Source organism: Zootermopsis nevadensis, unplaced genomic scaffold, assembly GCF_977971745.1.
Source record: "Zootermopsis nevadensis isolate Lab colony 2312 unplaced genomic scaffold, Znev_1.0 Znev_ptg000061l, whole genome shotgun sequence".
Classification (NCBI taxonomy): Eukaryota; Metazoa; Arthropoda; class Insecta; order Blattodea; family Termopsidae; genus Zootermopsis; species Zootermopsis nevadensis.
Genome location: NW_028259192.1, coordinates 13,340,682 through 13,354,039, shown reverse-complemented (window position 1 = coordinate 13,354,039; position 13,358 = coordinate 13,340,682). Strand labels below are relative to the sequence as shown.

The following is a 13,358-nucleotide window of genomic DNA, read 5'->3' as shown; positions in this document are numbered from 1 at the left end:
ACTGATGTAACTGATATTCCTCAATATTTACAACAGTCAGAAGAAGTTACAAAAGCAATTCAGTTCGGGATATATTTGCTCTGTTACAATTCACGATTTCTTATTTTTCTGTCTCTGCAAAGGCCTTCTTCTTCTCTTTTATTACACCCTCTCCTTTACAGGAGGTTGGCGACATACTCGTATTATGAACAGGATCCTTCCATCCTTTTCTCGGACTGGGACCTGTTCATATATGTTTTTTAGGCAGGTGATCCAGAAGTGGTTTGCAGTTGCCTTCTTCTGTGTGTATGGAGTAATTGTTGAGATGCCACGGAGACACCGGGGAAGCCCCGGAGGAAAACTCCGTGTTGCCTAGACCACGGCCTTGCCCAACACAAGTTATAAATTCGGGCACCGCTGGGAATCGAACCCGGGACCCCAGGATTACAAGGCCAGCGCTGCAAAGGCCTAGAGATTGAAATATACCAAACTATGAATACTGCGACTTGATCTCAAGTCCATTCTAAAGATATTCGACCCAAAAGATGCATTGTTTCAGAAACACTGATTACTTAATTCCATGACGCTTGGTGTTTGAATTGGAATGTGCCAGGTTTCAGGTTGTCACGGCGGCGTGCATTAAGATGACTGACTTCTGGATCATTCAGCCATGTAATCTGGTAGAAGTTTATCGAAGTTTCAGAGATATTTTCTGCCTCCATCATCAGGGCATCGCCCTTCGCAGCAACCCAGAAAACAGCCACCTTTATACTTGCCGACGTTAGAATTTGAAGTCTGACACGAGTCAAAGCATTAGTTTTACATTAGTAAGATTTCTACTAGATTCTATGAAAGTGTACGCTATATCAACGTGGCTTCTATTCTGCTGCTGCATAATACGGCTTCCACCAATGAGGTTCCATGTTTCCGCCTCTGTAGCGCCATACAATATTAACGCAGAACAGCTGGACTGGGCCGATCACTAGTACAGCTTTTCCACTGTTAATTTATCGAGTGACAATTTAACTATTGTCGGGCAGATATCATGTTACCCGCTAAGCGTTTTAAAGTTGTTAAGGTAAGAAGATTTCTGTCTTCTGGGTTGTTGCACTGTGTAGTCTGGTAGATGAATCGCCCTGATGACGGAGGCAGTATGACCTCTGAAACGTTGGTAAACATCGACCAGACTACACAGCGCAACAACCCAGAAGACAGAAATCTTCATACTCACCGCTGTGAAAACCTCAAATCATACATTTTTAAGGTAAGATCTTGTAAATGGCAGGTCAAACTGTCACACAAACGGAGACTTATATAAAAATGTAAAATAAGAATTGTTTATTAGTATGGATGTTACAATGAGGATAAATATTAAACTAAAAGAATGTTTCTATGAGAAATATAGTTAGCATGTATTGATCAATTCCCTTCACACTGAAAGTAAGAGCATTTTATTAGGGTATTTTTTAGAGGAACAAATATGTGATTATTATTCAACTGAAATAAGAAATGTAAATCAACATTATTTTGACATTCACGTTTCTTTCGGTAGTGAAAATTTCTGGATTCTTGCATTGGAGATGGTGTCGTTTTGTTTCTGGCTCGTACTGGAAGACCAAGTTTGATTATCAATAATCTTTTCCAAAAAGGTTGTGCTTACAAAATCTTCTTGAAAAGTCTGAGAAAATTTTCCATTCCTAACCTTTTCACAAACAAACACAACACGGAATTATATACCAACGGGATTTCGTGCGTACCACAACATTTAGAAACATAGTAACCGAATTTTTCCGACGACAGACACTTCAGTGCATTAAGCAGTTCAGGTATAACTCTTTCCGACTCACTAATTTTGTTTAAAGCATAGTGACCCCGCAAATTGGCGGGTCTTCATTTATCATGACATTTGTAAAGATTAAGATAAAAAAATTACTGACCATCACTGCTGCACCTGGAGTCCACCTTTCGGCGCTTCAACTTCAGGTCTTGAAAGAGGCTCATCGTGTCTAATTCACACGGGGTACTCGTAAGGGTCATAATTCCTGCAAACACAAATAATACATTAGAATAGCACATACAGGCACTAAAACGTATAGGACATTTCTTTACTATCCATGTTATTATTTTCAGAATAATGTAACAAACTTTCGGTAAACCGGTTAACAATTTTAAGAAAAAGTAAATGACAGAAAATGATACAGAATTCTAGACTCAACGCAAGCACTGTCGTATACTCATTGTTACGTAATGGATAAATGTCTTCTGAGAAGAACTGTGTATTCGAACAAGAACTGGCATATACACTAATTTTGTTACACTGAAATATTATCATTCATGCGGACTTTCAACACGTCTCCGAAGCAAAATATCTATAAATAAATCTACTTCATGATTTTTACCGTTAAGCAGCAAGGACACTTTACCTGCCTTCAACTTTCTCAGATGCAGGCGTTAAAGTTACCTTCGGCGTTTAATAAATTTATCTGTCAGGACATAGGAGGGGTGAAGTAATTAGAAGAAAAGACAATATTCTCAAATGGTATTCACGGAGATAAACTGGTTCCTTCACTCAGGGCTCATTATCTCTAAAGTAGCGAGATCAGACTATAACAGACATAACCTCATATCGGTGGACAGAACAGAAAAGTACATAATAGACAAGATGGATTAGACAAGGGGTTACTATGAAGTTTCATTCTATTTAGTATAACTTGTTGTTTAGCGTCGTTGTAACTGAGATGAATAATAAATTTACATAATAACATTTTAGTACATCGCCGGACGTTTTAAATAAATTACTCTAAAGGTGAAATATTTGCTTTGGATATATGGTGAAAACAAACACGCTGGGCCCTTTAAGTACAGAACTCACAACAAATTGATTACTACACTTAACTGAGAAAAAATGCAAAATTTGCGTAAGAAATGAGAAATCACAGAAACTTAATAATTCTGAAAGAAAGCTCTTACTTTGGTGACAAGAAATGAAATTCTCTTTCAGACAGTGTGAATTCAGAACTAAGTAAATTGAAGTCACTGCCTGCTTTTATTTCAAAGTATTTTAAAAGCACTTCCATCGAGTTCACTTTCACTGTACCCGCGATGACGTCACAAACAATGTAGTCACGTGACCGACCGGCCCGCGGTCGGTAACCCTATTCGAAGTAGGTCATTACTTTATGTGTGAATGACCTGTCTCACAGTATTAATGTTGCCTGTCACCCTCTGTACTTAAAGCTAGGTTCACTACCAAATGACGTTGTGTAACAGTCTGCGAAGACTTCATCGCTTTTCACACAAGGCTGGGAGCTAACAGCCTAAGTCAAACTATATTATTTATCGAAATACAGGCCTACAAAAGCTGACTGTCGCTTATAAGCATTCACTGAGACCTCTCTGTGAATTATAGATTATTACGTAATTTCAGTCTCAAGGAAATTTCATTCGTGAAATAGTCGACAATAAGTGAAGATAACTATAAGAACCAAAGATGAAAATTCAAATGCCAATGATTTTCAACCACTGTCACTAATTTGTACTCAAGTACAGCTGAAATATTTGTAATGGAGACCATTTTGGAACCCTGATCAAAATATCCACGATGTGAAAATATCTTACTGTGTCACAAGAACTGAACTAAAATATTCCGATTATGCACCAGTAACGAAGTCTTGTCCACCTTAATTTTCTAACAGTAGGTGGGAGGATAATATTAAAATTCAACTAACAAATATATATGATGGTTTAGACTAATCTCAACTGACCCAGATTCGGATTTAGTGGCAGGTTCTTGTGTACCTATAGGTTTCACAAAAGACAAATAATTTCTTGGCTTTGTAAAATTTGAGGTTTTCACAGCGGTGAGTATGAAGATTTCTGTCTTCTGGGTTGTTGCGCTGTGTAGTCTGGTAGAAGTTAACCAACGTTTCAGAGGTCATACTGCCTCCGTCATCAGGGTGATGAATCAACCCAGAAGGCAGAAATCTTAATTTCTTGACTACCTGAACTACTAACAGCTTCCATTGATGTACGTAACTTTCTGGCGTAATACTTTTAAGACACAGGCAGATCTGACAACGTTTTACTTGTCTCCGAATTTTGTACCCATGTTGTAGCTGCCTCGTGTATGCTGACATAAAAACCGTGGTTTTCCCTGTGCTCTCGTCACCCTGATCGAATGCGGTTACAACAGCACTGTAGGTCACAGGTTCTAATCCCGCTTGAGGAATCTCAATAACAATTACTTGCAGCAATATGAATCTACCTTAGTAACACCACTGCCTATACGAAATCTATCACAATTAATCGGCGCCTGTCACACAACTAGCATTTCTGATTTATGGTAAGAATTTTAAAAAAGGGACAACTTCTGTCAAAGTAACTTTGTTCATTTTTCTAGCGTGCAACAGCTATTTAATTTTGATGATTTCTTTAACAATGAAGACGGAACCTTCTCACTACTGCGCGTCCTACCCACTCGCTTGCTCCTTTCATTGGGCGTTCATGTTCTCCTTGACACATTGCGAGGAGCAACTGCAGTTTCTCCTTGCTTCCTTCCATCACCATGAGGCCGTCTAATAACCAGGGGTCACGGAAGAGTAGAAGACTACTATTGTCTTACGTAACAACTCCTTGGAGCACGCAGCGTAGGTTCAGCTGATCAAAAAAATTACCCGCATTTTATGAAAGTTGGTTACTGTGTTCACAACAGCCCGTACTAGTCCATATTCCGAGCCGGATGAATCCAGCCCTCTCTTGATATCCTATCTCTTTAATATTGCCCTTCCAACTATGTCTACTTCTACCACGTGATTTATTTGGTGAAGATTATGAATTGTTAAGTTTTTCACTGAGTAATTTATCGACCTGATTGTTACACCATCTCTCTTGTGTCCTGTTGATCTCCTCAGCACCCTGTTCTCAGACACGCTCAACCAGCGTCCTACCCTCGGAAAATGACAAAGTTTCTTAGTAATTTGCATCGGAATATCCCAACAAAAAGTTCATGTGGTGCATAAGGAGCTAGTCTTAATACATCCCTCGGCATTGCACAGACAAACAAATGAACGAAAGAAAGCAACAGAATACGTCATTTCAATTCGCAAAGAGGAAATGCAGGCTGTTGAATGCAATACAAAGTATAACGACTACCGTGCAACAAGCAGACAGACTGCATCCGCGTGTCTGCAGTTGCGTCAGACACCAAGGCCGCACATCGCCAGACTCCTTTTCCCACAGCACGGGCGATCACTAAATGGAAGCACAAAGATGGCTTTCGTCTGGGTTGTAGCGTCGTGTTGTCTGGTAAAAGTTTACCGACGTTTCAGAGGTCCTTGCTGCCTACATCATCAGAATACAGCCGTCTTCGTACTCACCACCGTGAGAACCTCATATATTAATTGGAAACAGTTTACGAGAAATGTTCCAAATGGTTTGTCGCCGCTGACAGATATCAACGACCAGCTGTCAGTAAATAAAGCCATAACAAGAACAGGACACAGTTGTTTTTAATTTTGATATGTCCACTGGATTTATTGAGTTTTCATAAGTCTACATATTCAAGTTGGTAAGCCCACTATATGAAAGTCATCCACTCGGTTGGTTTTCAATCTGAGTACTGGTAAATGTGCCCACTTACTAAAGAGTATTTTCTTAACTAACGCTAGATTACTGCACTTCAACCGATTATCGGTCGATTCCACTGAGCTGGTAACGCTGTCGACATATTTTGCAAGGAAAACACCTGGTTCATTGCTCGGTTAAGATTACTGCTGTCGTGATAAGTTTTCGTAGTGAAACTCAGTCTCTGCATGATATTTTATTGAATCAGGCCAAGACCGTATCCTTACAAATCCTTGCATATTCACATCACACATCTTCCTATCTCATTTGTTAATCTCTGAAAGTGAAACAGTGACGTTAAATAAAACAAGAAAAATAAAATATTTTGCTTCTGTTCCCAGATTTTTCGAGCAGCCAAATACATGAATCTGCCATCAATGAATACGTTCCTGTTTCATTCGTCACACCACCTCGTTGAAACAACGTTGTTAAATATCCCGAGATTGGTTACGTGTCTATGAGTCTACGAATTTCGAAGGAATGTGCCCCAGTATAAATCTTCCTTTATAAACTGACAGTAGCTCAGCTAGTCTAGACGTTCTCGAGTCTCAAAGTAACCATCCAAAGCTTATTACCATGCTTAGGAGAGCACGCGACTGCAAAATATCTATCCCTTTTCACGTGAACCCAGTTCACAACTTCACACCGCGTTTCTTTAAAATCCATTTTAACAGGCTTTTGTCATCCTATTCACCTGCACCACCAGAAGGCGGAAATGTTAAAGAGGCAAGGTGAACGAACAATTATTGAATGACATCAGCATTCAGAATATAACCTACCTCTTGCTTCAGCCGACTGCCGAACTTTCAATTTTGTAAACCGATTGTACACGAAAGCAAAATAAATAAAACTGAAAGCTCTAGAACTTCGTGTTCAGATTCTAATTTACTTCTGCAGTATCAGTATAAAACAGGCCTAACCCTTTTTCACCAACATTTAAGAAATGATAAAATTAATTATTTCTTGTAACACATTATCTTTACAAAACCACGAGGTAATGCTTATAAATGCTTATTTTAATAAATAAAAAACACTGTAAATAATATAATGACACGTGAAAGTACATTGTAAAAAATATTAAACTGTTTTTACTTGTCATTGAATTAAAAGTCCTGAAACGAAAGGATGTGTGTCACCTCAAATTTTTCTATTATTTAGCTCCGTGTCTCCGCATGGTGATATGAGTAGTTAAATATGAATTCGCTATAAATTAAACTTACATAGTTGCCTAACAAAAAAAGAGCGGTGGATACAGAGCGCTTTACGCGTTAATCGGAAGAAAATCCGTAGAACGATGGACTTCAGATGAGAGATATTCTGACCAATATAAAATACAGACAAATAATAACAGTGAGAGTAGAATGAAGAGGCAAGTCTACAGTAGTCGGGACGAATCTGTGCATTCCGCGTCCCTTAGAAATAATAGGCAGGGGATCAGAGGGGCTGGGAGGGGTAGCAGATATGGAATCATATACTGCCCATACTAAAAACATTATATCCCAATGACAATGCTTTGTATCTCGCTGTCTCAGTTCCTATACCGGCAATGTTTTTGGTTTACACAGTATATGCATTTATTCATATTTTTTTTACTGGAAAGATAGTAACGTAGGTGTCAAGGATAGTTTAGTCTCGGGTACTCCACCTCTGTGCCTAAAAAAGAAAAACCATGAACGCGTGCAGAGGATATGGAGACAACGTGAAATTCCTAACCCCAGCATCAGATAAAGGTGCTCTGGACAACTCGGTTCTTGGTACCCCAGTACCTACTGGACAGTAGTGGGTGTGGTGCCAAGAAAAATCTTAACATCCACAGCGTGGGGCGAACCAGGGGTGTCCAGACCCTATCCCTCCACTTTACTGAGTGTTTACAGATCACAGCAATACTGCAAACCTTCATAGAAGTGACAATAATATAAGTTATTCATCCACAGCGACTCGAAAATCTGACGTTAGAAGCAAAAAGTTATTTCATGCAATGTAATTAATTCTCCTGAAATGCAACAATTATCATCCCATCAAGTTGTAACCTCCTAAAGACTGTGTTTTAGTTTAATTAAAGTCGATTTGAATTTAGGTTAGAGTCGAAATCTTAGAATGATTTTGAAGGACAAATTGGAAACAATATGGAAGTGGGCGAAAGTGCCACATGCAGAGGTACCTAGGAACTTTTGCCTGGAAGGTCTACGGAAGGCAACGAAGGGCCTCAGCACAGATGGTGTACCGGTTAAGATTTGGACCGGGAACCTCTTGAATACAAGCAAGAAGCATTACAGTTTAAGCCAACTTGTCAGTGATAAAAGTAATGAGTATATTTTAAGATAGATTAATATACAGCAATGGTAGAATAAGGTGGCATAAATATACGTACTTAAATAAGCAAATAAACTGAATGGAGAAGGGCACTGCTTAAGCGCACTAAAACACTTGATTCCAGTTTATATCCTCACATCACATTTCTTTAAGATTAATTTTTGTATTATCTTTCCACGTATTCTTTGGTCTCTCAAGAAGTGGCCTATCGCAGTGCAGGTATTAAGACAAACATTTTGTATGCATTTCTTATATTCCACAAACATGCTACATGTATCACCTCTCTTATACTCTTTTGAGGCGTTATTTAATGAATATAAATTATTAAGCTCCTCATTTTGTAATCTTTAACATCCTCACAAATAAATGAATAAACAAATAAACAAACGAAATTAAAGAATTCATGCATCCCTGCAGCAAAGGCAAATGTATTGAAGATAAGAAAACAAATCGAAAAGATCAATATTGTCAAATCAAGTGACTGACAAATAAAATCGAGCTACATAGATCGGTGTTGCACGCAAGCCGGCGCACCAGCCCTGCCGAGTTTGCTAGCACCAAGCTTTAGTAGGTCGCACGGTCATTGACTGATGCAAAACGCTTACACTACTGTAATCGAAAGTGACCGAGTTTTGACAGACGAAGCTACCCGAATACGGGCGGAATTAAACGAAGGGACAAAGTCAACAGCTCTCGTTGTCCCCTCTCTCTTCACTGTTCTCTTCTTTGTAATTGACGTTTCCAAACGACTGGCCTTGTACTATTGAGTGGGAAAAATATCCATGGCCATAAACAAATGCACTTTGCATATTTTTGCTATTCGGTTTGGATAAACATTACAGGATGTTATGGCTCAGTTTGAAAAGTGGCTTTGGACGATACGAATATGCAAGACTCCATTTTCTATGGTAGAGAGATTGAGCAATTTTTGTTTTCCAAGTTTCGTGTTGACTGAGGTATCAACTCGCACCGATGATTGCAGATTTTGTCTCTGCAAACAGATGGAGCAATTTGATAATTTAATCGTTCACGCACGTCTTGAGATTTAGAGAAAGATGCATTTTTGATGTTATCTTCAACTAGGTATAGTTACCCAGAGAAATACGACAAGAAAACACGACGTTGTATTTTCGTCACTAACCAGCTTACTATCAATAATTTTAATATGCAAAATAAATACAATCACACTCAAGAAGCCCTCTGACAAACCAAATCTGTGAAACAACCACACTAACTCCAAGGTGCAGAATCCTCGAGAAGCCGTTAGTCAATAAATTCCTCGCCGTTTATGGAATCCGAAGGTTTATAACCGTGTTTATGCCAAAATAATATAAAGCCTATTGTTTCCGACGATCGCAAGGTCGAGTCTCCAAAAAATAATAAGTTCTCTGAAGATTTTGTTACGATATTTCTAGGAAATACTGGTTTATATCGGTGTATACTGTGCCGTTTAGCAGTTCTCGACCTTTTACGGGCCTCATAGCATCCGAACTGTGGCAATTGTAGGTCTTGTATAATAAGAGAATTGCGATATCTTATAGGGTCCATGTAAAACAGACAAGCAAAAACTGCTAAGCGTTGCTAATTTATCCTCTCAACGACAAATTACCTCAGTTAGTAAAGTAACTGGCTACGAAATGGACGGCCGTGGTTCAGCTCGCGGAATGGGTAACCTCCTTCCATATCTCTTCCAATTCACCACTCGTGATCATCTATCCATCTCATTCAACCCAATATTAACTATGAAGTTAACGCGCCTTTTTAAATACATAAAGAATCATAACAGAAATACATTGGAAATCCATTGCCCGACTTCTTTTTATCAGGAAACATTATTAACTTTCTATCTTTAATGTTACTTATGGCCTAATTACGCTGCGAAAGCAATGCAGTGAAGTACAATGCGTTGTGACTGATTACTGTGTGTTCCTGCCTGATACATTATTTGTCTCATCGGCCCATCTGGTAAAAGTCCAAAACATCATTTACGAATTACATATTTTTAAACCGAAAAGAAACTAAAAATAGAAATATAACACTAACATTTCTGAAGCTTTAGCTTTTACATGAAACACTCTGTAATCAGTTTTACGCTGCAAGTTCTCTCTCCAGAGCTCTATATTTAAACCGTGCAGTTTCCTACAGCATTAAACCGAGGAGAAAAGGATGCAGCAACAGCGTTATGTAATTCGAGACGCTATCTATTTTAGTTCTCGGCTGATTTCAGAGAGAGAGGGCGTCTATGACGTGACTACAACGTCATGAAAGGTGAATGCTCTTCTCTCCAGCAACTGTGAAAGTCTAGCGGGCAAACAAATGCCGATCGATCCATATTCCGTCATGCGGACACTTCCTGGGTGAACGACACTAGTACCAACAGATATATCTGAGTTGCAGTTTAATAATTGTTTTGATTAATTAGCAGAACCGCAATACACTGCTTGCCCAATAATAAGAAGAAAAGAAATCACACCTTGCATAGAAAATTCACAGCTAGTGGTTTCTTCTAGAACAAATGTATTTGTATATTCGACTCTACTAAACTGGTGGGTAGGGAGTGGGATAGTTTTCAAGTTTTATATCAAACAAGGTTCAAAAATATCGGAAATAAAATATCTCACTTAACGTTAAGATCGAATGCTTGGCATACATGTTTCATATTCGGAAGGTCCGAGGTTCAACTATCGACCCAGAGATCGGTACCCTGAAAGATTATTCGTCACTTTCCTTAATACCTCTTAGAATATATTGGGAAAGTAAGCTAAAATAGGTCATGACCGCTTCCCTCAACATTATTTTCAATTTATTATTCGCAAAATATCATGCCATTCGACATAAATAAAGTAGTTTGTTAATTAAGTATTCTTAAATAAACAAATAAACAGTCAATGAATTTGATATATTTTGGATTTTACATAATTTTATACATTTAAAACATTATTTTACTATGCGTAGAATGTGTAGCTTGAAAATGATAAAATGTCAGTGGTATAAAGTAGGTACATAATTCCAACCGCTTATTTGTTACAATTTAGCTCCGTGTTATCATTCAACGTAAGACTTACGCTGTGTCATCTTATAACTCGAAAATCTTTGACAAATTTTAATAAAATTTTATATTGGAAGTCCTTGTTTACACTTCCCAATTATTTTACGCCACCTACAATCTAGCAACAAAAGTTTACATTCACTTATTAAAAGCACAGAGACAATAGCAGAGTGAATGCTCTAAAATTGTTGCATTTCCTAACTTGCTCCGTATTGCAGATGCAACAAAGCGGCTAGTTCGAGGGACAGTCTAAATCCAATCACAACTGTTTTGTTCGGCCTGCATTCAGACCAACTGTTAACACAATAATTGTCGCTTCCAAAACTGCTCTGCAACATTTAACAAAAACACTGACTCAAATTCCGTCTGTTATGCAGGACCAGAGCACGTCTCTTTTTTAATTATGATTAAGTTCGACATCAAATTTATGTGAGATTTCAGGTTCACGGCGCTGAGCACGGAGATTTATCCATTGCCTGGGTTGTTGCCCGTGTAGTACAAGTTTAATGAGATCTCCGACATCAGGCCGCTTGCCCCGATGAAGGAGGCATATCGGACAACACGGCGCAACAAGCTATCTCTATTAAATTTATGATTTCTAAGCGTTTTACGTGTATTTACAAAATAAATATTTTGTCTATATGCTTACGTGACAAAGGCTAAGGTAAGAATTACATTCCGATATGAACGGAACATGCAATTCTTCTTACAGCGTGAGATTCATATTCTGATAAAGACATATTATAACATTCCCGAAATATGAGTGTGATGCATTTTGGCATTAACGGAAAGCCACATTTCAGAAATTACGTGAGAGATTAATATTCTGAAAATTCTGAAATAAGTGTGAAGTCAATCAGTTAATAACGCTCATGCTATTAAGCAGAATTGCTCAGCACTTTGCAAGCGCAAACAATAGTAACCTACACACGGGACTTAGGATTGGGAAGTGAGTTGCAACTGTTTAATGGTCACCGGAAGACAAAGGTCATAGGCAGTGGCATACTTTTTTGAAACTTACTCATGGAACAGGAAATACAACGCAGTGAAAGGTCATATCGTTCTTTGCTTAGTAAAAGGAAGTCGCATTGTTTGACGCTTTCAACCCAGCTGCATATAAAAATACACTGTAGATCCACTGTAACAGATTGGAAAAAAATTACATAACAAGAAGCTTCAAAATTTGTTCTCTCACCAAATAATAATAGCAACATGAAGTCGAATATAAGACGGGTGAAAATATCTAGTAGGCTTAATAATAGTCAGGAATTATTAATTCCTACATTTTAGTCGGGACACATTAAGCGACGAACCACTTTTGGAACCTTGGCGTAGATGAAAGGATAATATTAAAACAGGTCTTAAACAAATATGGAATGAAGTGGTTTACTGGGTTCAGGTGATTCAGGTCTAAATTCACTGGCAGGACACTTTTGAACACGGAAACAAGCTACTGACGTTCTATAAAAGGTGGTGAGTTTCTTGACGATTTGACAGAAATCGGAAACCAAAAAGCGCAAAGTTTAATTAAAATTGGGTGGATTTTATCCTATCCCTATCTCATAGAACGTGCACATTAGACATACGAAGCGAAAACAAAAAAGTAAATATTTATTTAAACAATGTCACTTTCTGACTACCATAAACAGTGAAATCTACAGCAAGCATTATCTAATATTTGAAGTAGCTACATTCAGAACTTTCACATTCTTGCAGCACAGTTGAAGTACAGTCTGAAACTACGTTTCAGGATACAGGTAGTGTTATTAGCATAGCCAAACTATCAGCACATAACGCCATGTTGCCATTACATCTATAGCTTGATCTATTACAATGCTTTGAGCACTATGATTGGTTGCTTGGGACGCCCTAACAGGACTGAACTCTTAGACTAAAAGTTGTTTCACGATTTGTTTTAAATTTTCAACGAGGGTTAACTTCTGACATGATCAACATACATCATGAAACGTTGGTAAACATCTACCATACTACACGGCGTAACAACCCACAAGACAGAAAACTTCAAACGTCATAATTTCTCTTCCTGAAATATTTATTAATATTGCGAGTAATAGCATTAAGAAAGCGGGGTGAGGCATGTAATTACACATAGCGAAATGAGAAAAACGCATACACGTTCTGAATTTTCGGATTCCACAGCGAAAAATTCTTCCACTAGCTGAACGACCAGTGGCGTCTTAGAAACGACCTCAATTCATTCACTTTGACAACTCGTTACTTAAAATGAAGTGTTAGTTCATTTAACGATGTTTTCTGAAGTGCGAATTGGGAGATTATGAATGATAAATATAAAATATATGTAGAAGGAAGGCGACCGTGCACTATTTCAAGTTAACATCTAAGCATCGTCTGCAGGGATTCAAGTAAACCACGA

The 13,358-nt window shown here is 38.2% G+C and overlaps 1 protein-coding gene across 4 annotated transcripts in view; it reads right to left on the bottom strand.

Annotated features, from left to right (window-relative positions):
* The window catches only part of Hr4 (nuclear hormone receptor 4), a 206,375-nt gene that overhangs the window by 39,224 nt on the left and 153,793 nt on the right, over positions 1–13,358 (bottom strand). For all 4 annotated transcript variants that reach the window (XM_087340088.1, XM_087340085.1, XM_087340086.1 and 1 more), the window contains exon 2: positions 1,917–2,021. In XM_087340088.1, the coding sequence (XP_087196214.1) occupies positions 1,917–2,021 (105 nt within the window). The remainder of the gene's footprint in view (positions 1–1,916; positions 2,022–13,358) is intronic.